Source organism: Bombus fervidus, chromosome 2 (assembly GCF_041682495.2).
Source record: "Bombus fervidus isolate BK054 chromosome 2, iyBomFerv1, whole genome shotgun sequence".
In the NCBI taxonomy this organism is placed as follows: Eukaryota; Metazoa; Arthropoda; class Insecta; order Hymenoptera; family Apidae; genus Bombus; species Bombus fervidus.
Window position 1 is genome coordinate 14788418 of NC_091518.1, and position 24950 is coordinate 14813367.

The 24950-nt window shown below is 41.7% G+C and overlaps 4 protein-coding genes and 1 long non-coding RNA gene across 7 annotated transcripts in view; 4 read left to right on the forward strand and 1 right to left on the reverse strand.

Annotated features, from left to right (window-relative positions):
- The window catches only part of LOC139998149 (uncharacterized), a 105936-nt gene that overhangs the window by 57735 nt on the left and 23251 nt on the right, over positions 1-24950 (reverse strand). The window contains exon 1 of one of the 2 annotated variants that reach the window (XR_011803191.1): positions 14633-15008. The exons of the other annotated variant lie outside the window; for it this stretch is intronic. This is a non-coding gene — a long non-coding RNA (uncharacterized lncRNA). Of the gene's footprint in view, positions 1-14632; positions 15009-24950 lie in introns of those variants that run through there. 2 annotated transcript variants of the gene reach the window in all.
- Positions 398-7850, forward strand: LOC139995628 (L-lactate dehydrogenase A-like 6A). Its single transcript, XM_072019263.1, has 6 exons — positions 398-559; positions 4386-4503; positions 4598-4771; positions 4865-5038; positions 5115-5356; positions 5430-7850. Exons 1-6 carry the CDS (start codon positions 398-400, stop codon positions 5604-5606), a joined length of 1047 nt encoding a protein of 348 aa, XP_071875364.1. The 3' UTR covers positions 5607-7850.
- LOC139998148 (L-lactate dehydrogenase) lies at positions 15110-18435 on the forward strand. 2 transcript variants are annotated; one of them, XM_072022481.1, is made up of 5 exons: positions 15110-15263; positions 16345-16474; positions 16563-17028; positions 17235-17476; positions 17637-18435. In XM_072022481.1, exons 2-5 carry the CDS (start codon positions 16349-16351, stop codon positions 17799-17801), a joined length of 999 nt encoding a protein of 332 aa, XP_071878582.1. In that variant the 5' UTR covers positions 15110-15263; positions 16345-16348; the 3' UTR covers positions 17802-18435. The 2 variants fall into 2 exon arrangements, with proteins under 2 accessions (XP_071878582.1, XP_071878581.1); XM_072022480.1 differs by having other exon boundaries at positions 15186-15345.
- LOC139997890 (L-lactate dehydrogenase) lies at positions 19481-21507 on the forward strand. The gene is made up of 7 exons (XM_072021937.1): positions 19481-19627; positions 19885-20002; positions 20122-20295; positions 20404-20577; positions 20711-20828; positions 20926-21049; positions 21237-21507. Exons 1-7 carry the CDS (start codon positions 19481-19483, stop codon positions 21399-21401), a joined length of 1020 nt encoding a protein of 339 aa, XP_071878038.1. The 3' UTR covers positions 21402-21507.
- Best2 (bestrophin family protein) overlaps positions 23027-24950 on the forward strand; it is a 41342-nt gene continuing 39418 nt past the window's right edge. The window contains exon 1 of the mRNA XM_072022474.1: positions 23027-23425. Coding sequence (XP_071878575.1) covers positions 23355-23425 — 71 coding nt within the window. The 5' untranslated portion in view covers positions 23027-23354. The remainder of the gene's footprint in view (positions 23426-24950) is intronic.

The window sequence follows — 24950 nt, forward strand, 5'->3', positions numbered from 1 at the left end:
CTCACGTGACCGGCAAAGCGGAAATTGAAATTCGCATACACGTTCGATAACGGCGTATCCCATCTGTGCCGATTCGACAGCTGTCCATCGATTTCGTACGTTCGTCATTACCTTGCGCTATAGAGGAATCGAAAGAGCAGTTTTCTGAAAAGACTGTATAATCTTTGTTCCTTTCCAATCGATCTCGATCTCATCGCGAATCAACGTTTCGCTCTGTGAATAGACAACTTCAGACTTAAAGAATGATGCAACGTTTGACTGTCACTTTCGTTGTTTAACTTAATGGAGATGAAATTTATAGAGTATTACAGAGATACTCCAGGTTACTGATCTAGTTTCGGTTTAATCAAATCCTCGGGATGTTACACCTGAGTCCTGAGTATCAGGTTCATTGACGATGGCCGTACCCAAGAAGAAGTTACTCGATACCGTCTGGAACACCACGACGTTTTTGCTCACCAAGCAGCCGGAAGATTTCGTGGAGTGTCATCGCGTTAAAATCGTCATCGTCGGCAGCGGTTACACGGGTGTCGCCGTTGGAATCGCGATTCTCTTCAAGGTTCGTCGAATATTTTGTATCTCTAACCTATCTCAATTTCCCTCTGACTTCATTTATTCGCGTATTTTAAAATTACAACGAATCTATTACAGCCAATAAATTATCTATTACTTCATAGAAATATGCAAATTTTATAAATGAGAATCATGGTTTTCGAACATTAAACACACGGTAAAAGAAATTAATACAATTCGAGAGAAATTGGTGACCAAGCAACAAGTCGAACATAAAAAGGATTAAGAAAAGAGGAAATCGAGCGTTTGTTTAAATACTCGAAAAGACCTTGTGACGATAAAAAGCATGATCGTCTGTAAACAACATTCAAGCTGTCGCCAGTCCACCAGCGCGCGTGATTCGTGTTTGCCCAAGGAGAATCATCGTCGCGGTAGCAAACCTACTAGATCTATATATACTAGTAGTCGACAAAGGGCAAGGAGTCGGAGAAATACCTGGATACGCGTGTGCGCTCGTGTACGTGCATTCAAACGAGGGACGAAGGCTGAATGTGGGCTCGTTAGTGTGCCGGGATCAAATGGGATATTATGCAAATGATCCACGAAAGACCAGAAGAGGGAATTCGGCGACAAGAAAAGGCAGAGAGATTGGAACTTAAAAGCAGCGAGAACGAAGAAAGAATGAGGGAGGACGAGGAACGTGCTTCCCTTTGCTCGTTATCGGATCGTAACGCGAGCATTTACACGTCGGACGCCCCCGCAGGATCGTCGCGGCGCTGATTTATTCTAGTCGCCAGAAGAAGAAAGCTGAAATCCATACCCGTCTACGAGGACATCCAATCCTTATCGCGTTCGCTGATCCAAGGGCCTCGTTTCTTCGTGCGTGCGCGGGTGGAGACCTTTACCTCCGCTTGTCCACGGAAGCGGTGGTTTAAACGAAATTGAAAAGTCCTCCCTCTTTGTCGATGCAAGGTCGAACGAATGACGCTGTCATTACGAATCGTTTCACTGTTCTCTAGAGTGTAACGTTTCATATTCTCCTCGTATAGCTAACGAGGGTGAGTCAAGTGGTTAACGCATTAAGAGCCAGCGTTGCGTTAACGCAACCTTTTCATTTACAATTTTTCCTTCAGTCGATTCACATTATTGAATTTTGCTTTTATGTGATTATGAAATGGAATTTGTACGACTTTACGTCACGTTTCTGTAATTCGTATTGCGTTACTGTTCGGTCCTCGGATCTTCGACGGATCAATGATTAATCGAACGATTGACCCGAATTAAACATACATCACTGCGTGTGATGACTGCTCGGACATTGTTAGGTGAGAGAAAGGCCTGGATAAAACGGGGTAAATCGTGGAAGGAGTGGCAGTCTGGTAATCGGAACGCTAGCATATTCCGGTAGGAGATAATGAACGTGGGCGACTAATTCCAGGTTTCGGTTTCCGTGGATCGTTACGAGGGCAAACAATGAAGGCCGCGCATGTTGAATGTCAGGGGCGGGTCTGAATGTCGTTATATTCCGCTCGTAGAGTAACAACGTTCTACACGTTTACAATGTCCCTAATAGTGACCACGCTGTTCCCGTTTCCTACTACTTCAGTCTGTCATCAAGATCTATAATGATGGTTGCCAGGACGGGCACTCCTTTGGACGCTGCATTATAATTTGCCTTATGAAACCAAGTAATAAACGTTACTCGAAGATATTCTTAAGTGCCATCGAACTCATTAACGTCACCAGAAATGTTTGATATCACGGCAACGATGAACGAGGTGAATGGATCGAAGGGTAATATCGTATAACAAAGAAAATGATGAAGAAGAAACAAGGAAAGAAAAGTGAGTAGGAATAAGAAGAAGTGGAGACAGTGAATCGTGCGGTTGTTCCGTCGGTCCTGACTTGGCAGATCGCATCAACGAGATGATCGCGAGGTACCAGCGTTCCAGTACCATCTCCACGACTTACTGTCCACCTTACGAGCCCGCTACGCCCAACTCGCTCGGTAGTGCTTGCATAAGACGTTCATCTTCTTCTTGTTCTCGTCGCTTCCCGACCCGTTGTTACGTGTCATGTCCGTCGGGTCGCATTAAATCGTACAAACCATCTCACGGGTCGGTACTGATGGTGAAAAGCTCTCTGCTCGTGAAGCTATATTTCATTTCGATTTACAGTTGTTACGATTCGCAGATTGAAAGAAAGTAAGTGAAATATATACATAGTTCGATTATTCGCATACAATCGTAAGTTTAAATGGTAATGTTTACGAGTGGACTACATCGGCTAGAAAATAGCGTTGCATAATAAAATTAATCCAGCGGAAGCATAATAAAACCTGACCCGATGACGGATCGAGTGTCACACCTTCGGTACCTTACGACCTGTGATCAGCTGCGCTTCTCTGAAGCGGAATCGACGAGGGTAGCCAAGAGTGAAGCGCTGACTGGCCTAGGTAACTAGAACCGCATGAGAGACTGCACGAGAAGTAGGAAAGGATCGACGATCGGTTTTACTCGATCGAATGCAAATTACACGACGCAGGTCGTTTCACCGGAATCGTTAATGCGTTCGTAGCGATCCTCGTCTCGGTTGCCTCGTACGCTCGCTCCCTCTCTCGCTGTTGTCCACGGTCATGCGTCATTAAAAATCTCGTTACAAAACACACACGGCGGAGGAGGGTTTTTGTGAGTTAATTACCGCTCAATATCGTCGCACGATACGTGTGGGTATTACACGAGGGATAGGAAGAGGAAAAAGAGAAAGGAGAAAAAAAAAAGAGGAGGAAAGAAGGCATAAGGGAGGAACACCGATGAGCTGGCGAGGAAACTTCATCAGCTGCGATATTATGCATGCTGCGGAAGTCATGCTTGATGAAGTATGGTGATTAAGCGGTGTACAATAACAGATTGGAAGCACAAGGGCGTAACGTAATATATTAAGAAGCCGTTTCTGTTGGTAGCCGCGGGTTTGTCTTAACGTGTGAAAGCACCATCTGTCAGAGAAAAATGTGTCCATCTGCTGGCGCGGAAACGAAAGCGGACGAAGCGTGCACCGCGGTATACGGTTCGGCTATTTGCTACGAAAACGTGTGTGCTCGTCCCACACCGATACCCTATTATTCAACCGGACGAATTAGACCGTGATTAAGAGAAATTACCGAGTTAAAAACGCGCAGCGATTGATGCCCGAGGTGTCGCTGAAAAAATTTCTACACGAAATTATAGACGTTAGACGATAGAGGAACATCAATTACCAAGAGGAAACGAGATTTTGACAAATACGTAATCGCCCCGGGGAACGTTCCTGATGCACGATCAATTATTTCAGCCGCGTTCCTTCGACGTTCGAAGCATCTAATAGCTCTTTCTTTGGACGAAGAATCGGTGCAATAGAAGAATTATCACAATACGAGGAGGAAGCTTAACGGGAGCTTTCTTTACTATTCATCCAGCCAGACCGACGAATATCGCTCGATCAAGACGTTCCGAGCAAAAACTAGCGATGCAATCTGCTAAACGCCAAAGATAATTACCGGGACAACGTGAAAAATCTCAAATTCCATCAAATTCGTGTTACGTAACATCAGCAAAAGGGAAGACTCGTGATCGAGCGAACGCCGACAAAGTGGTCCTCTCCTCTCACGGAATAGTCCGGTCTCGCTCGAACGAAGAGATGATCAGACCCTAACGATCCTTCGCATTAAGGGATCGCTCGAATGGCGCGATCGATCGCGCGCGCGACCACGTACTCTTAATGCGATTCCCGGGGGTCTTGATTGCGTAACGATTTCGAGTGCGTAATAACTCCCGGCCGTCGGCTAGTTCCTGTTAATTACTCTTTATAATCCTCAGTTCTGTTGCTCGTTGCAGCGTCTCGCCTCGGAGGTGGTGTTCATAGACGCGGACGAGGAATTGGCGAAAGCAGAGGCGGAAGACATCAGCCACGCGGCGGCGTTCCTCGGCAACCCGAAGATCGTCGGTACCAAAGGTGAAAATAAATTTCATCTTTCAGCCGTTTTTGTGTCCGAGAGATTGTTAATAAAGAAAATCGCGATGATTTATCAACCGTGGGACCATCGCAGATTATTCCATGGCTAGAGACGCGACGGTCTGCGTGATCACCGTGGGGGATAGAGCTACGAGCGACGATGACGAAGGCACTTTGATGGATCAGAATTTGAATATTTTTAAAGACGTTATCCCGAAGGTCTGCAAGTATGCACCAAACAGCATACTTTTAATCGTGACAGCGCCAGGTATAAACTATCAGGCTTCGTAGTTGCACTTTACATTTTTTAATATCGATGCATGTACGTGGTGTGGTATAGCGACGTTACGTCGTGTTTTAGTGGACATACTGTCGTATGCAGCCATGAAGCTCTCAGGCTTCCCACCGCATCGTGTGATGGGGTTGGGCACATTTTTGGATAGTTGTAGGTTTCAGTACTTCATCGCGCAGAAGCTTGGAATTTCGGCAAACTCGGTGCAGGCCTCTATAATTTGTGAAAACGGACCCACGTCTGGTAATAAGCTTACCGTATTCTATCACTGTTACGTTTTATCGTTTCTGAAAGTACGTTAAACATTGATACCGAACAGTACCCATCTGGTCCGCCGTGACAGTCATGGGCATTAAACTGAAAGACATCAACAGAGATATCGGTACTAAATCGGATCCAGAATCGTGGGGTGAACTACATACAAAAGTAATCGAATCCGATAAAGATCTTATCACAAGGAAAGGATATCGCTGCTGGGGTACTGGTATTTGTGCGGCGGAAGTCGTAGATGCCATCGTGCGAAATACTTGTATCTGCATGACGGTATCTACCTACTTAAAGGTAACGATTTAATCCTTCTTCTACTTTCTTTTTCCGTTTTAACGCGTGATAGTTATTTATCGATCGTTTCCAGGGTTGTCGACACGGTCTGGAGAAAGATGTCTACATGTCACTGCCCTGTATAGTCGGCAGAAATGGCATACAAACGCTTCTTCGTCATCCGTACACGCCGGAGGAGCAAGAACTTACGGAGGCCTCGTGTAGAGCCATTTACGAGACTCAAAAATCAATTCTTCATACTTTGGAGTGAATCTTTACGATCTCATCAAGTACAAACGTTTTCATCATTTTCGTCGACTCGTGCATTCGTTGGGAAGTCCATAATTTTAAAAGTTCACTCGTGACGCAAAAGAACAATGTTGTATTGATTAAATTACACAAAAACCAGCAGCGAGATGAGATTTCGGTGGCAGAATCCATGCTTAAGAAGCACGGCCAGTTTGTTTTACAAACCGAATTTTTTGTCTTTTTCTTCGGCAACCGATGAATAGGGGAGGCGCTATAAATTGCACGCGCACGCCACTCGGACGATTTCGGCCAATTTGCCGAGATTAATGTAGACCAGAGATAATTAATTGGCGGACGTACGAAGCGTTTAACCGTCCCGCCACCGGCGACCGGTCGTGATAAAACGATCGCTATTACAAACACAAAGAACGCCAGTTTCGAAGACGCGATGGTCAACGATACGGCAATCTGTTATAAAATTCGCTTTCACCGATACCGGCCTTTTGTCTTTGTCAGCAGCGGCATTAGTCAACAAGTTCTCGCGTCGACGTTCCTCGACGCTACCGTCGAACCCCACAATTCGATAAAGTCGTTTCCAGAGGGATAAAGATACCCGTGTTCAATAACGAATCCGGCAACGGTTCCTACTTACGCTACGGACTGCCAGAAGAAGAAATTTATTCATGGAATTCAGCGAAGCATCGTTGTCGCCGGTATAAGCTTCGTACGAAATAATCGACGGTGATTCATTACCTCGATTACAGAGTCGAAATTTCGTCGAGCATGCCGGCCAGCTCCGGTGGAAAAAGCGCGTGAAACAGAGACGCGATCGTGGCAATACCGATGCCCGCTGCTTTTAATGGCTGTTCGTCTTCTTCTGGATTCGTATTCTCGAAATGAGCAAGGAACCGTATAGCGAGGAGAGGCTTATAATGTAAACGCGGCTCGTTGTCGTCGCGACGACCAACCACCAGCAAATTCTTCGTCGTTCTCTCGCAACAGGAGCACGGGGACACACCGGTGATTCATTATACATGCTAACGAATGTGCGTTACAAGAGAGAGGAAAACTGAGAGGGAAAGAGAGGCTACGAAAGGTTTCCTGCGGCTGGAAGCCACACCAATAACGACGGGGAGTACGGCAACGTCTTCATCTCCGACGCACCGGCTTCTTCTCAGGCGAAGCCGTTTTTCTGTATTATCTCGATGACGAGTCTCGAGCACGTAATTTATATCGCGAACCTAATAACACGATTCTGTTCCTCCATGTTTTCCCTTGTCAACATCAAGTCGTCTATTTCCCTACCTTTCGTCTACCATTGCTAATCATCGTTATCATTCGGTTTCTTGTTCGAAGTGTATAAAAATGAAACAAATATCGAATATATTCCTCTATGAACTTTCCAATCAGCAACGTTTGGGAAGTAATTTGGCGAGGAAAATTCATAATCCTCTCGGTGTCGGAATACGAGCGAAAAAGAAGGAGGATCCCGAGGACATCGTTCACCAGCGAAACACCGCGGTAGGTACTACTAATTACTGTACTTTTTATTTCGCCCCGACATAATGCCCCGCCGGTTCGAGCAGCGGGTTCGGTTCACCATGAGTGGAGGTGGCCCGGCCGCCGCGTCACAAGGAGAAAAAGGAACACGTGTAGGAGTAAAAAGGAAGAACGAACGGAGAGTGGCCAGAGGCCGATGGAACACTGTCTGGTTCCCCTCTTGTAGTGCAATATCCGATGCGTTCGGATCATTTATGCAGCGATCACGACACGTATGCAAGCACGGCAGATCTTAAAGCATTCGGTCGACGTCGTAAAACCGTAGCGGTACACGACGGAGCGTGGGGGCCAGGTCGGCCCTTGATTGAGTTACGATTTAATTAGTCCGTGCGGCCAATCAGTAATTAAGATATCCGCTAATCAACGGACCCAAGAGCACCTCCGATCTCTTCACCCCTGACGTACATTAGCAGAAAGAACTTTTCTCTGCTCCCCTACCGTCTCGATGTTTACTTCCATCTTCGTCCTTCGTTCTTCTTCTGCTTTCTTCCCACACTTTTTACTACCTTATCCTTCCTGGTTCCCGGTCCATTGCCAAACCCGCGAATCAATCGACCGGACAGTTCGGCCGCCCGCAGGATTCTACGCGCGTGACTAATCTCCTCGTAAAAACAAGGGATCTAATAATCGATAGCTGGACAAAAAGTTGATAGCTTCGGGAAATGGTAAAGAAAATTTGGTTCTTATTGAGAACTTTAGCCCCTGATGTTTACTTCGTTTATGTTCTGAATACATTTTCTGGGAACCATGATGCCTATGAGTTTTGATTCTTTTGAGACAAGTATGGTTGTATTTTCTCTCTACGTTGGTGTATAGAAGACTCTGCAGTAATAAGACGCGTTGATTCGACTGTACAAGAAAACCAATTACGTCACGTGTCTATTACCTGACATTTATGTAAAATAAATAAAGATATATGCGTACTTGCTTGTCTAAAAATATAGCACGTAAGATAACCACTTCCTTGGTATCCAATCAAATGTCTCACGGGCCAATTTTCGCTCGGATATGTGGATAAGATATGTCACGTCTCGGTGAAAAACACGTAAGATATCTCGTCCAAGGCATCGCGAGGTTTCTCGTTCATAAACGTGAAAGGATTAATGGATAGGCTAGGCTAGCTAACGATACAGAAGCATAGCGTATGCTAATACATATAAGATTAATTTACTGTCAATGGAGAAGAATATAAGATGGTTAGGTTCCAATACCCACTTAAGGTTTAACGAACGGGGACTCTGTTACTCTGAAATAGATGTCACTTTAAACAAAGTAGGATGCGTCCAGGCAAAGCTCTCAGGTAGAAATCAGGGTGCGATTAATCACCTGTTCGGGTTCTTGCTATAGCTCTCGGTGCACTTGTTACCTCATTAAATCAAATATATGGCATCGGGTCGCACAGAAATCGAACCGTAATTCATAATAACTGCGACATTTATGTACCCTGTGCACGCCCTGTGACAAATATTCTAAGTAATCGTTTAATATCTCGGCCAGTCCTCTCGAAGGGTCTACTTGATCCGAGCGAATCTCGATACGACTATTTATTACGTATTCGTGTCATCAAGACATAAAACAACAATTTAAATTCAAACTTTGTTTGCTCCAAGAATAAATTCCTAGATCAGGATTATTCCAGTAATTTGACATAAAATATTAAGTAATATCAATGGGCATAAAATAATATATTTAATATCAATAGAAATTGATATTTCAAAATCTTGTCGTAAAAATCTTTGAAAAAAATCTTCATAACGACGGCATCTGCCGGGTACAACGAGAACCCAGATAAACCCACTGCCTCAGGTGACTTATGGAAACTTTTCTTCGTTCCAAAATCTTTGTTCCCTTTCTCCAGTGGTTTTTTTTTCAGAGCATTACTTTATCGAGAATAGTCGACCATGAAACAAGCTAATGATCAATTACCAGTATCTTCGCGTAATTTCGAAATTTTTTAATAGCGATTCCATTTTGTAAGATTAGAATAGGGAACTTGATATGAATTCGGGCAGTGAAGGTTTCCGGACCCGAGATTAAACGTCGTATCGGTACCACGTGCGTAAGATAGCGTTGATTGTAATTAATAGCCGGTCATTGCGTTAGCCCTGCAGCCAGTTAATTGTCGAGAGAAGATTAATGGCACAAAATCACGCCAATACTGGTCGATTGTCCGAAACCGATCCCTGTCTCGAGTCGTGCTCTCGTGTTTCGGCCGTGGCGGACGCGAAACTCGTTTCTCGTTACACTTGTCTGCGCGATAAACTCGAACGAGCACGCGGGACCACGCGGAAAATTATTCGCGACCGGTTACTCATGATATTTTTAATCGCATACAGCAGTCGGGTTCTCTATCGCGAAATTAATTAAGATTTATTAGAAGGGGCTTCTCGTATCGTATCGAATTGTTAAATAGTTCGCACTTGCCTCGAATTTAAACAAAAAGTGCGATACGATACGTCGATACGTCGCGGGTATAAGTCGTTAAAGCTTTATGGCTTTTCAATCATATTTTAAGAACTGCGCCGAAAGATAAGCAAATCTGAGATCGTAAAAGCTTGATTACTTTTCAATTACATATTAAGAATTATGTCGAGAGATAAGAGAACCTAATATTAGGTATGGATATTTCATAGATTACCAATCTGACGACGGCTGAGTTAACCAACGTGGATTTCAGGGATTGTATAATCCCTCGGTAAGCAATTGGACAAAAACAGCCAACTAATCGAATCCCTATAGATACACGTTCGCGAAAGTAATTACCTTCTGCAATAATGCATCGTATGTACGAGATGAACGCGGTTGCATCCCTTAATACGATACGTGACCGTCTAGAGTCGGATCCCGACTTCGAATCTATCAAAATCGCAGAAAAAGACCAAATTCTAACCGTAAAAGATAACCGATTAATTCATATAACGGAAAAATGTTTCTTTATCCTAACCTTTAACCGATGAAGAAATACAAAAGCATTTCGTTCAACTTAGCAAGGCTACTCTATCTTCATCGTGTTATTGAACTTTATAACGATGGGCAAAAAGCTATTGCTAAAGTCTGAAGGTTGTGCTTGTAACGAGATAGCACAAGGAGATAACGATATACTTAGGACCTTTTGTAATGATCAATCGGAGTTCAATGATAACTGGGTTTTTACAATACAGAAATTACAGAATATTTCGACTAACGATAACGATTCCCCTTCACGAACTGCTTAATCGCTGTTATAATTTTCCATCAAAACAAATGCAGCAATGATTTCATTTTAAATTTCCAAATTGATATGAAATTGTCTTGACCGTATCAGTCACGGTAGTACTTATCTCCTACTAGCTAAGTGATAACACATCCACGCATGTACGCTTCCTCCTTCTCGATCATGGTTCTTTGTAAACTCATCAACGAACGGTATTTATAACCAACGTGGATCGCATACTCGTGAAATTGCTGTCTCGAAGAGGTCAACGCAGCCAAGATAATAAGACTAGGGGTTGTAATTCCAGCGGAATAATTTCTCTACGCGAGACCGGTATACGGCTGTTAGACGAGGTAGCTGATTTATGGCAGAATCCTGGATTACCGATCGCGAATAGTCAGATCCAGCTTTACCGTCGACGGTAAGCCGGCGGATAAAACGTAATCGAGAATGCACGCGCGGTGTATCGCGACCCACGGAGCCTGGATCCGTGCTAGATTCCAGATTGCACGCCGATTATGCCCCGATTTCAGATTTACGAGCGAGCGAACCCGTTCCTCCGGCATTTATTTATAGTTACGGGGAATCACTTGTTGAGTTCACCGACGATCTACACCTTTCCTCTTTCAGAGATCCTAGTTCTCTATTTCTTTTGCACGCGTGAATGCACCTTTTAACACTGCGCTCATCCAACTGCGACCACCCGTGTTTAATGGATAAACGTAACACGGATCAAAGTAACAGGCTATCGGTCTTTTCGGATAATTTCATAGGAAATATTGCGTGTGACTACGTGTAATTACGTTCGTTTTAGTGTGCTGTGTAAAAAACGGAGATAAAATAAGTGTTCTATAAGCGAAGAAATGTTTGATGTTGTTTATTTGGCTTGATATTACGTTAAAAAATAGAAGTGAACATGTTACTCAATTAAAGTAATCCTATTATCTATAAAATTAAATTTCCTACTTAAAGACAGGCTTAAAGCCATGTTCAATTCTGTTCAATGTGAAGATTATAAAAAAATGTGATCTTTAGATTATTTGTTGCTGCTTATTTCGATAAAATCAAAGTATTTTAAATTTAATGGATTAAAGTATTTATCTCTTAAACAAGGAACACTTCAACGAATAGGATGTGGAAACATCTAAGGAATTCAATGTTCTAAAATTATCAGTCATAAGAGGAAATTTCGGGGCAAATATGTTCTGTATTTTATTGAAATATTTGGCACAAGCAGGGAATAAATTTTCGCTCGAGTAGTAATCCAAACGAAGATTTGTTTCAGTACCCCATAACTTTGGCAAAACGTATAAGAACACGTACATTCTCAGAGGCAATCTGGTGCGTCGACAAAAACGCAACATTGTAAGATCTCCGCCCAAGTTACTGCACGAGATTATACGCAGAAGCAATTTGTATTTGCCCTTTTAAGATTGAAACGGCTGCCTCTTTTTCTTCCCTCTTTTCATTCGCTGCTCGTTGCAACGATTACGAGATTAACGGTTGCAAGACATCCGGTGTGAGTGGCGACCATAGTACTGTTCGGGAGAAAGAAATAAAAGGGAAAAGCAAGGAGGGACTTATTTTTACAATTTGTTGGTCGTAGGACACGAGGGATTCGCAATTAGTCGGTCGGGATCACGGCGGTTCAACGGATCGATACCGAATTGCGATGCAATTAGCAATATCGAATCAAGCGAGATTTACAAAGTCCAGTTTTCGGATGCTAAATTTCGTCGATCGCCTTGTAAAAAATACGTTGCATCCCAAATTGAGGCTAATTGAATGATTGACTTCGCGCTTTATGCGATCGATTAATTTATCATGACGCGATTTAACGAAAGACACGAATGGAACTGTGTATGCGACTCTTTATTAATTGGCGGTGAATGTGATTATCTTGGTATCATGTCGTAAAACACCGTAATAATTTGTAACGTATTAGAATTAATCCTATTGAACGGAGCGATTTAATGTCGTGAACTTTGATTATTGTTAGGATTATTGTAAAAGAAATGTTATACGCAGAAGATATTTCCATGTATTAATTCGATTTAATATGAGTGTCTTCAATATCTGAGAGAATTTAAAAAAGAAAATTATTGATGACGAACGTAACAGCCTTTTGATTACGGATTAATATTAAGGCAATGATCGGTAGCCGCGGGGGAAAAACAATTACAGGAAGAAATATTATGGGATTATACGTTCACGAAGACAACATTATCTTTTTGTGAGGTAAACCGCGCTTGGATTATATTATAAATGCACCTGCCTGTTTGTCACGTGATTCCTGCTATCTAGAAACATTCAAATACTGTACTTATTGCGCACTTCGTGCAAAGCCAATGTGTCTCCAGTATACGCAATGTATGACATAGCAGTTGTGCGATATAAGAATTCAAAAATTTATCATCTATTGTAAAAATAATGAAAAATTAATAGTAATCTTCGCTTCGCTATATTAATTTATGAATAAATTCATAAACTGCAAGTTATCAAATCAATCTTCTAATACTATTTATCTATCAAGAAAATAAGAAGACGCAAAGATTCGAAGTTCTCACTGTCAGTAGAGTGAATGACTCGAATATCGCACTTCCCTATAAACACATCTCTAACGATTAGATAGAATATAATATCATACATGCAACAGTATATCCGATAGAAGTCATAGCTCAATGTTGGCCAATTACAAATTACATGGTATTTTGCGACTAGTTGCCCTATTTCGCGTACGGCTTTTACAGTTATGTGCATAGATTAATTTCGGACGTTGACTCTAACTCCTTCAACTCGTTCATTATGCGTGGCATGTGATGCGAAGATTATGCAACCATACGCAGTTCGATAGTTACACATTGTTCCATCAACTTAACTTTCAAACCATAAAAAAGTTAGAAGCGCTGCGTGTTCGCGCTAGGCAAATCATCGCTCAGGCTCCCTTCTAAATTTCTTTTCAATTTTCTCGCCAGTTTGAGCGAATGAAACGTGCTAGCCACGGCGATGCAAATGATTATAATTACGGGACTGATGGCGGCTCCGTTACTCGAGGAACGTCAATTTCATCTACGAGCATCATCTTTTTTTTTTTACGCCGAGTGGCGGTCAAAGTTAATGCCCGGCGTGTAAAGAGCAATTGCAAAAACGCATTATCTCTGTAAAATGTAGTAACCTTTCATCCCGTCTCCTTCCGATTAGATTACGGTAAAACGCGGAAAAAATTGAAGGTCTGCGATTTAAGCTTAATGTAAACAAACTAGGAAACATAAACGTTATTTTGTTTCAAAGCGATATTTTATAATCTTCGAGGATGTAGGTAAGAGTATGATGGACGTCTTTGTCCATTTTGAAATATTGATCAAGTTCGAAACCTAGTACAAAAATTACAAAATATTTAGTACAAATACATCTATACTTCGCAGAGATCACAAATATATTACTAAACTTCAACGCTTATTATATGTTTAAAAATGAAAATACCAAAATTTTATTAGATATTGAGAAGCGGGGGATTCCTGTAATCCGATAAAGAAGAAGTTAACTAATAGATAATTGCAACGTAATATTGCATCAAATTCAAAGAAACTAAAAACGTGACGCCTCTCACGTTTTTCCTTTCGTGACTGGTGCGAGCGCTGTTTGTGTAGACTATAGAATCACGTGAGACGTAGGAAGAACGAAAATAACGCTCGAGAATAGAAGAGAAGGAAGAGTAGATGAAAAGGTGCTCGTGATCACGTAGAACTTATAGTGACGAACATATGAAGATCCATTGCGTCATTTTCAACTGCATTCATCGTGGTATTCCTAAATATGATTCAGCTAAACGGAACACGTGCCGATATGTGTATTCACCAACGAACCAGCAGACTCGCGCAAAATGTACGCGCCGATAGTATATCTACGGCATACTATCGACAAGATTATTCGATAAAAAAAGTTGGTGGATGCTCTATTCTGATTCGAGATAAATACTAGACAAGGTTTATTTTTTCGCACACGAGTTTTTAAATAAGTCTATTGTTTCTTGCGGGATTCCTCTTGTTGTCCAACGGGATTGGTCAATTCTAATCGTTTCATTCAATTAACATGCACATTCCACCGCGATGAAACTTATACTACGATTGCCGAGAATGACGTCACTCTTTACATTATCAGTTTTTGGAGCGACGATAATGAAAATTGAAGTTTCAATAAAATTTCTGACGGATGAATCCAGACATACAAAATTAAGCTAATTAATAAGTACAACATACTTACATATGTTCCCTAGAGTTTTAAAATCCCATTACCTCTAAAATTCCACTATAAAAATAATCGAGCGCATCGATTAGATCCGCAACAACTTCCTTTTCAAATTACAGAAATCTTTATGAAAACAGTTCGAGTAAATTTAACGCAGTACTAGGTCCAAAAAAAATATCCAGTTAGGTGGCATTCCACGGACCCCAATCGTATGTATTTTTAGTCCCCTTAAAACGACACACATCCTGCAAGCTGATTTTTATTAGCCGCGCAGTGGGGATCGAGAAGAAAGCACCACATGGATCGATAGACACTGTTCTTCGGGGAAAAAGGAACGCACGTTGCGTCATACGACGCGTGCGCAACGTCACCTTCAATTTCCGAAAATCAAAGCCGCGATCTATGTATTTTGCCGCATCAGCCAAGTTAGCGATGAATTTGAAGTAACGTCCACGCGAAGCGTGAACGATCGACACGTGACACGGGGTCAATGTGAAAATTTATCGGAAAAACCGAACGCGAATTTATCATTTCGGCGATACTCGGTTGTATTACCGGTTTCATCAGCCCCCAACGCGCCGGCTGAAGCCTATGGGAGGTATAAAAGGCGGGGACAAGGTCACCTTAGCAAACAGAAGTCTCTAAGCTGTCAGCCAAGTTGGACGTACGGACCTCCTGGTAAACCGCCCAAATAACCTGCTTGGTGTTAGCTTCATTTCTTTCTCTGCTTTCTGTTTTTCTTTCTTAAAGCAACCATGAGGTTAGTGTATATATGTTTTATTCTTTACGTTCGTCGCGTTTCAAGTTATTATACGACGAGATTAGTCGATGTGTCGATGTTTGAAAGTTAGTGTATAACGACGCGTCGTATAAGGATGAGTCCTGTTAACGCGATGTGGGACGCCATTCCCATAGAAGAAACTGGGTCACAGCGCAGTTATGTATTCCGTGAATTGTTCACTTGGTGATATACTTAATTGACAGAATTAGTTCGCTCGTTTTGCTAGTGTATTCTATCGGTGATGGGTACTGATATCTGTTTTCGATGCTGTTCGTAGTTTTTCAGTTTGATTTATTTGAGTAGTTGCTTGCAGTTTCCTGTGTAACCTGCATTTCTATAGTACGTGTAACTTTGAACGTTGGTACACGTGCTTGACGTACTACTAGTGGCACCTTACGAGCTTGCTTGTATTATATACTTTCTACGTTTCATTCATGTGATCGATATAGTAAACGAATAGACAAATATGAGCCCGAAGAATATTTCCTCCGTACCTATCTGCTTAAAGAAAACTTAGTAAAAATTCATTTCTGATTCGTTTAGGTGTAAATATATAAAGTGCCGTGTAATTGAAAGTCAACGATATTCTTTTTGTAGGTATTTCTTTTTCTTGTGACTAACATATTCTATTTTTTCTTCCTCTATCCTTTGCATGAACGAAACGTATCATTTTGAAGATGGAGAGGTCACGAAATTTTGAAATTCTGAAATTTTCGTAACCTTTCCGACTTTGAGAGACTCATAAGCGAAAAAATAAAACGCTAAGAATTCTTGCAATATAAAGAGTAACTATTCTGACACTATACGCTGATTGAAGCACATTTTTGTAACAATAGAACGTTTCTAAAATTTGCGTAATAGCATGAGAGCACGCTATGACCTTTTTGACCTTCATCGACCTCTTCGTGTAGAATATTCAAAAGTAGACAAGAATCAGCTAACCTATTACACATTAGACAATATAATAATTTTTTTTAGGAGAATGGCATTGTTGAAAAATAAATTATTAAACACGGTGATAGAGCCGGTTGCCACGGGAAGAAACAAAGTTACCGTGGTCGGCGTCGGCCAAGTCGGTATGGCTTGTGCCTTCAGCATCTTAACAGACGTAAGTTTTACATTAAAAAATCTGAATATTTATAAATTAATAACTACAACAATCTACAACCGAAATAAGAATTTTTTTCGTATTGCAGAATGTTTCGAGCGACTTGGTGCTCGTGGATGTAATGGCGGATAAGCTAAAGGGAGAGATGATGGATTTGCAACACGGTAGTGCGTTCTTGAAGAACGCAAAGATCAACGCCAGTACTGATTACGCTGCCACAGCGAATTCTAGTTTGTGCGTTGTGACCGCCGGTGCTCGTCAAAGGGAAGGCGAGACGAGGCTGGATCTTGTTCAAAGAAACACAGATATCTTCAAAGGCATCATTCCTCAGCTGGTCAAATATAGCCCGGACACGATTCTCTTAATCGTCTCGAACCCGGTAGACATTCTGACCTACGTGGCGTGGAAGCTTTCAGGCCTGCCAAAGAACCGAGTGATTGGAAGTGGAACTAATTTGGACTCCGCCCGATTCCGCTTCCTTTTGTCGCAGAAATTGAACGTCGCACCCACATCCTGCCATGGTTGGATTATCGGAGAGCATGGCGATACGAGTGGTACGTTGACGCGCAATATTCGAAGGTTGATTGGTTTTTTAGTGCTCACAGCTGATTAACGATTGTTATCTGTGATAAGGACACACGCAATTTCGCGTTATCAAACATAGATCGTAATTTTACCGAATTTTCACGTGAACGACGAGTGAAATGTGTTTTTATAGACTGATGGTAATTAGTAATATTTGTTTCATTATTGTTTTCAGTACCCGTATGGTCTGGAGTGAACGTTGCTGGCGTCAGGTTGCGCGACCTCAACGAAAACGTTGGTACGGAAAAAGACACTGAAAATTGGGGTGAACTGCACAAACAGGTTGTAGATAGCGCATACGAGGTGATCAAACTAAAGGGCTACACATCGTGGGCTATTGGTTTGAGCGTTGCGAATCTCGCGTCTGCTATATTGCGAAACTCCAACCAAGTTCACGCCGTATCTACCATGGTTACCGTAAGTCGATAACTCGTGTCTCTTATATAAGTAACGCGCGATTGTACTATCATCGTAGATTGCAAAACGAATTGCTGAAACGTCTAGACGTTAAAAAAATTTTTTTGTTGCTGAACTTATCGTTGAGTGAGCAATGATCCTCATATTCGATTATTTTCAGGGATACCACGGAATCAAGAAGGACGTGTTCTTGTCTCTGCCTTGCACCTTGGGTGAAAGTGGTGTCTCGTGCGTTGTTCAACAGAAGTTAACAGAGGGCGAGACTGCTCTTCTGCACCAGTCGGCCGATATGATGCACGACGTGCAAAAGGACTTAAAATTTTAAATAATTAGTTTCGTTTCGCGCGTTGAAACAACTCTTTCTCCTAAACAAATGGAATCAATCATCTTGTAACTTAATTTCGTGTGTGTTCATGCACTCAAAGTATTGATTCTTGACAAGCACCTTTGGTTTCTACTTACGGTTTATTACTTAAGTTCATATGGCTAATACTTAAGAGTGCTATTAAAAATATTTAAATTTTATTTATATATATAAACACGCCAAAAACACGTTCTGATTCGATGAATGATATAAATGATTCAATAGTTAGAATAATCTTTTGTATAAAGAAAATGTGTTCGCGTGACCACGAAGTATTAATTACTGTTGTATCGATGTTTAACATTTACAACAGATTTTATTGCATTCAGTTGGTTTAATACGACATTATATATTATAACATACTAATTATATTATTATCATATATAAGTTATATGATACAATAACTCTACGATGTATGTAATTATGATTTGACGCAAGACAAGATAATTAATCGATAAGTCGAAGTACAAATATGTACGATAAACAATTATCAGCGACGATACGACAATCAGACAGAACTTGAAATAGAAATTTAAATTGATTCGTAATTTACGTTTATCTCATACTTGTCAGAGATATCAGACGATTCTCAAAATGTTCAATGTCTACCTCACGAAACTCGCATAGACTGATCTGTATTTTCATACGAAACCTAGAGTACTATTTCCTAACTGATCCTGTTATCAAACATACCACACATTGTCTTGTATATTTATACCAGTGATATAATAAATCAATACCAGTTTAGTTAAGCCAATGAAACGATTATTTTTATCTTAAGATTTGTCATACGACTATTTATTATTATAAGATGAATCTATCGCAATCACGCGCTGAATTCGAATCCTTGTAACCATGGATTGTTTAACAATTGATAAACCGACGCAATGACGATTCACTAGGCGCGTTATGATCGGCAGCGCCTTCTTTTTTATGAAACGTCAATTAACCTTGTGCGATGTGACATTTTTCGCGATAGAGGGGACACGGGAATTAAACAAAATCATCAGGTGTTAGAAGCAATGGTTTTGTTGCGCATGCTGTCGATTTCGTCGCTGCCGGCATGTGTGAAATGTACGATATGTACGATATGGAGGAGAAGCTTTGCCAGCAAACATTTTCGTCGTAATTTACCGCCAACGATACTAAAGGACATTTTCGCCGGTGGCAAGACGAAGAAAATCGCGTCCGCTGATTTTGGCAAAGACGCCACCGCTGGAAACGATTTACAGAGAGCGGTCAGTTTCGTGTAAGCGATCTATACTTCATTACCTACTGACCGCTCTTTCTTTAACACGTATTTAACATTGGAATTCTACGTATGAAATGCATAGCTCAAATTACTTCTTTGTCAAATTAAAATTAAACAATTTACCAAGTTCTTTCATAAATATTAAGTCAGTATAAAAATACGATCATTAAATATAATGCGAAGAGCCAATAAAGAAAGAATGTTGAAAAGTACATTAAGAATTGGAATTCCGAGAAGTTGATCTTCATTAAAGATACATAGCTTGGAATCGTACCAACAAGACTGTAGCCTCTTTTAAACGCAAAATACCACTCATTTCATATGTCGTAACTCGACAAATGTATCGTGAATATCGAATTGACAGAAGGTGTACCAGTGTTACGATAAAATGATAACTTTTCATTTCAGACAACCATGTCTGAAGGAAGAGCTGCTTTGCAAGTTTGCGGAACCGGTACGAGATTGCTGTCACAAGGTGACGATCGTTGGGGCGGGAATGGTCGGCGTGGCCTGCGCGAACTCGCTTCTCTTTCAGGTACATCGGTACCAACCTTTTACATTTTTCGACCCTTGAACGACGAACTTATCGAACGTTCAAGACAATCGAGTTTATTTTGAACACGAGTGAAAGTTCGATAGACGTCTCACGTGGTAAATCCGCGGCAACTAAGTCCAGGAATATGGCAGAAGTCCTGGAAAATGTCCTCGTGTAACATACACGTGCATTCTCGATGATGGAAAGTCACGTCGAGTCACTTGGGCATTTGTAATTTTTCCATTGCTTCATCGCAGAACATCACCCCGCACATTGCGATAGTCGATGCATTCCCGAAGAAGCTGGAGGGGGAAGGAATGGATTATAATCACGCCTCGGTATTTTTAGGAGATCCACGCATAGATTTCGACACAGGTAACGATGTTTATTTTAAAAATAGTTTCATTGAGCATGTGACAACTTTCACGACAAAAGTTTAATTATAAACAGCAAATGATTAAACAGATAGAGAAATAAAAAGAATGTTGTTTCAGACTTTTGTATTACAAGCAATTCGAAGGTGATCGTTATAACCGCGGGCGCGAGACAAAAAAAAGGTGAATCGCGGTTAGATTTGGTACAACGCAATTCGGAGATTATGAAGAACATTATACCTACTTTGGTTAGTTATAGTCCGAATGCTGTGTTCGTGATCGTCAGTAATCCAGGTTAAGTATGACTTAAAAGGAGAAATCTTCGGATTTATCTGTACGACGGAAGACAATACATCGAAGTCAATGTTAAGCCGCGAGTAGAAACGGAACTTTTACTTTCAGTTGACATTTTGTCGTGGATAACGTGGAAAGTGAGCGGACTACCGGCCGGCCGAATAGTCGGAAGTGGGACTAATCTCGATTCAGCAAGGTTTCGTTACTTAATCGGTGATCGTATAGGGATAGCGCCGAGCTCGGTTCACGCGTACATCATCGGCGAGCACGGGGACAGTCAGGGTGAGTTCGAAAATCGGCCACGTTTGCCGCGAATTCGACGCGTACTCTACGTGATCTAATTTTTTACATTTTGCCGGAGGAGAAAGCACACGTTACGTATCGCGTCTGTTTAAATCCGTTTGACGTTTCCTAGTTCCACTCTGGTCTGGAGTAAATGTCGCTGGTGTACAATTTCGCGACATTCTGCCGAATATCGGCCTCGAAACCGACGAAGAAAGGTGGTTCGAAATTTCCAAGGAAGTCGTCAGACTGTGAGCTCTAGCCTCCTGTTTCCTATTATATCTCAAATAATGTTATAATGGATTGGTAGAAAGAATCGACAAAATGAATTTTTTCCTTGTTTTCTAGTGGCGCCACGGTTAGGTGTTTGAAGGGATATTCCAACACAGCAATTGGCCTTTCGGTTGCTGACATCGTAACGGCTATTCTGTCCAACTCGCAGACGGTTATACCGGTTTCAACTTTAGTTCAAGTATTAATTAAACTTTATGCCTAAACTTTTTACCTAAACTGTGACTCGGATCGTACTTTGTGATCGAAGTCGATTACATAAAAATTTCAGATCAGACGTGATTAGGATTAGACAGTTCTATGCAGAAGATTGCTTTGAATCTTGTAATATCACTAGTCGATTTTGATTGAACAAATTTTGTTTGTAGGGTCATCACGAAGTTTGTCAAGAGATTTTCTTGTCGCTGCCCTGTTCCATAGGTGAGAATGGCATTACGAACATCGTGCGAATGCGAATTACAGAATTCGAGAAGAAATTGTTTCAAACATCAGCGAACTATGTATACAACGTGCAAAAGGATATCAAAACGTGATCGTTCGAATCGTCTTTCTAAATAATATCGTATCGTTCAATTGTGATGATTACCTTTTTTGTAAAAAGTGTATTTAAATATATCATGTCCCATGCTGCTCGATAAATGATCGAATATTATATATTCGCGGCTTTCGATCGATTATTTCAACGAGAGAAAAATAACATTCAAACGACTTCCCCAACTTATCTCACCTGTAATCGCAGCCTGTCTCGAAGCACGAGTCAAATACGTGCGATGACGAAGCCCGTGTCTACCCGCTTTTTTTTCTCCTCTTCTGTGAATCACTGATGTCGTTTTCATCCAATCGATGACGTCAATGACCTATCTACAGATGTTCCGAAGAACACTAAAGGATATTTCGCCGATTTGCATACGCATGAGTTCCCTGAACTCATACTTAAAACAACATTTTTTTCAAATAAAAATTCAAATTCATAACTCTGCTGTCGCATCAAGGATTTAAGTATTTCGCTAAAATTCAGCATCAATACACAATTTTCAGGTTACGCGAATAGGTGCTTCCCCGTGGTACACGTAAAAAAGGCAATAGGTGACCGGTAGATGGTACCAGAAGGTCGCGATTCCGCCGCAGGCTAGGCCACGGCAAGGTGAGAGAACAGTGTGGAAATCGACCACGAGATGCCGCTTTGAAATGCTCAGGTAAGGCGATAGCCGCACGAACCGCGATGTTACAGCATTCGAACGCTAACAGTGCCGTAAGAACAGCGCTATTTTTCGAAGAATTCTCGTTTGAAAGCGTTTGAAGTTCTCCGAAAAAAATGTTGCAAAATCTGTTCGCAACCACAAAGATCTCGAGATTATCGAGAAGTTTGACGATTCTAATCACCTGAGGAGATTGTCAATTAAAGATTAACGAAAGGATAAGAAAAGAAGGATTAACGCGATATCTCTGATTTAAAAACGTAAGAAGGAAAAGCAGTAATTGTGAAAATAACTAGTCGTCTTGATATCGAGCGAAGAAGAAAACACCAGGTCAGAAACGCTCTCCTTTTACTTGGTTCGAAAGCAGATCCATTTGAAAGGCGAGGCGTGTCATTGATTTTTAAAAGAATTCTTCGTGAATTGTGTCGTAACACGCGCGCGAATCCTTTTGTCGACCAATAGAAATTCTTTCGATCGTTTCGGACTGGACGCGTGCCTTGGGACCTCGACGTGTCTCCAGGAATCGTAATTAGCAAGGAAAATATTTTACAAACGACAATCTGTTTGCCCAGCAAACCGAGCCTGGAACTTACGGTTGATAAGTTTGACGAACCTTTGCTCGAGAGTACAGCACTGATGAATCTAATGAATTTTAATTTTAGAACGAAGCTTTCCAAAATGTTAAAGTATCCGCTAGTACGTTTACTGTATCAACCAGTATTCTTAATATATATAGCCATTTTTAATATTACCATTTTAACGATTTTTACCATCGATCGCATCAAATATAGAGTCCACCAAAATTAAGATAAATTGTTATAAGAAAATAAAAGAGAAAAGGAATCTCGGCTCGAATGTACAAAACGATCGGCAAAGGAGCAAGGTGACAAGACACGTTTACACGGCACTGAGGCCCAGGTGGAGGTGGTAGCCGGGCCCCGTTCTCTGTTGGTCCTGTCGTCTGTCAGTGGAGCTCAGTCAGCAGACAGTCGGTCCGTCCGGTCAGCTGGTTCCGTTTATTCGTGTTAGAAGCTTCCTGATGGTAAGCCGAACGTGAAACACCTGATAGAACCCGGTAATCGAACCTCGATCATCAAGGATCGGCGAAAGACTCGGCGGCCCGCGCGCCGTATGTGCGCGAGTGTACAACTTCTCCACCGGAAACACCAACGGCACGGTGCGAGGTACCAACTAAATCGAACGATAGGAACAAGTGACGGAGGAAATCGAAACGCAGGAAGAAGATAGAAACGCGATAGGGACGGTGTATACCTGGTCAAGTAGAAAATGACTATATCGTACGCGAGCGAAGTGCCAAACGGTTCCAGCTTCGGCTGCTTCTGGAGGATCCTGGTCAAGTGAGTTTACGATATCGATTTCTTTCCCCGAACGATCGTTAGTTTCTTTACGCGAAATCAGACGAATTTTACGATTCGTGCACGCTATCGAGATTGGCCAGAAATTTGGTGACAGTGTGACAGGTTGAACAAATCTGATGCGCACTACGAGGCCTTAGCAACAAGTTTGTCAAGCTACGTTGTCTGTAGTTGTTTTCATTCTGTTCTGTTCTCTATCCTCGATCGTTAGAACACCACTGCTCGCGCTATCTGCACTTTGTCCCTTCATCGACTCCACCACGTTCTCTGGTCGCGAGTCGCGACATTATCGTCTCGCAGCTCGGAACAGTAGGAAACAACGCGACACGGTAGGTTACGGACGGTACTCGACACACACGGAACATCGAAAAGGTGGTGCTCTCACTTTCCTTACGGTGGATTAATTTCACGCTGACTACGAAAGAGGACGACGCGACGGTCTGTTCGACCGGTCTCTCTGACTAAAATTCGTACATGTTCGCGTTCCTCTACGTAAAGTAAACGGAGACGTTCAGTAACGAGGATGGACTTGCAAAATTGTTACGATTCGTGATTCGTATTTTGAGCAGAAACGTATGAAAATAGCAAAGCGAGCAAAACTTTCGACACGCGTGCGCCCGAGCCAAGCGTTCCAAGATACTGGAGCACGCTTCTAGACAGTTTACATAGTCAGCATTCCATGTAAGACGAAGATATTGCGATATTGTGACCAGTGGATCGTTGTGCAACGTTTAACTTTCGACTCGATGTACTGTGTTCTCGATTTAGAGCCCGGCTGCATAAGAGGAGAAGAAGGAGAGGCCAGCCGAGTCCTTGGACAAGGATTCTGTAAACGCACGTGTAGAAAATAAGGAAAACCAATAACGTATAGACTTTTCTGATCGTTGTTCTATTTTCCTCGTTTTTTTATATTTGTCGTTCGATCGATTCGCTATCTTTACGAGCGATACGTTAGATGGTCGTGGAACAGGCTGGTACGCGTCGAAACAGAAATTGTCCTGATTTTTTTCCCTCAGAACGTACGGTTATATGAATCACAGTAGCGGAGCACGTAAAACCCGCTAGCACAGAAATGGTGCTCGGTCAACGCTTGCCTGTACGTTTTAAGGAAATAAGGTCGTCGATACATTGATTTTAGCCGTAACGACTCGAACGTTACGTGGAATATCGGTACGCTGTTTCTGTACTCTTCTGCCACGGGATTTTCGTTCCAGTTGTCGCTTACGACCAAATGAAACGGTAGTATTTGAATACCCCTATGTCGTGCCACGTTTATTGTATACCGTTCAATTGTATTATATTATCTAGATACTGATTCATCTAACCGTACTCGATATGAATATCGACTTGTTCAAAGTTTCGTTCTTTTTCTTCTTTAACTTATTTATGTAAATTTTTCGTGTCAACACGATGTTGTTACAATCTTTTAAATATTATTTATCGTCGATGGTCGACTTAATTTCCGTTTAGGAAAACCATCCATTCATTACACAACTTTGCTCAGAAC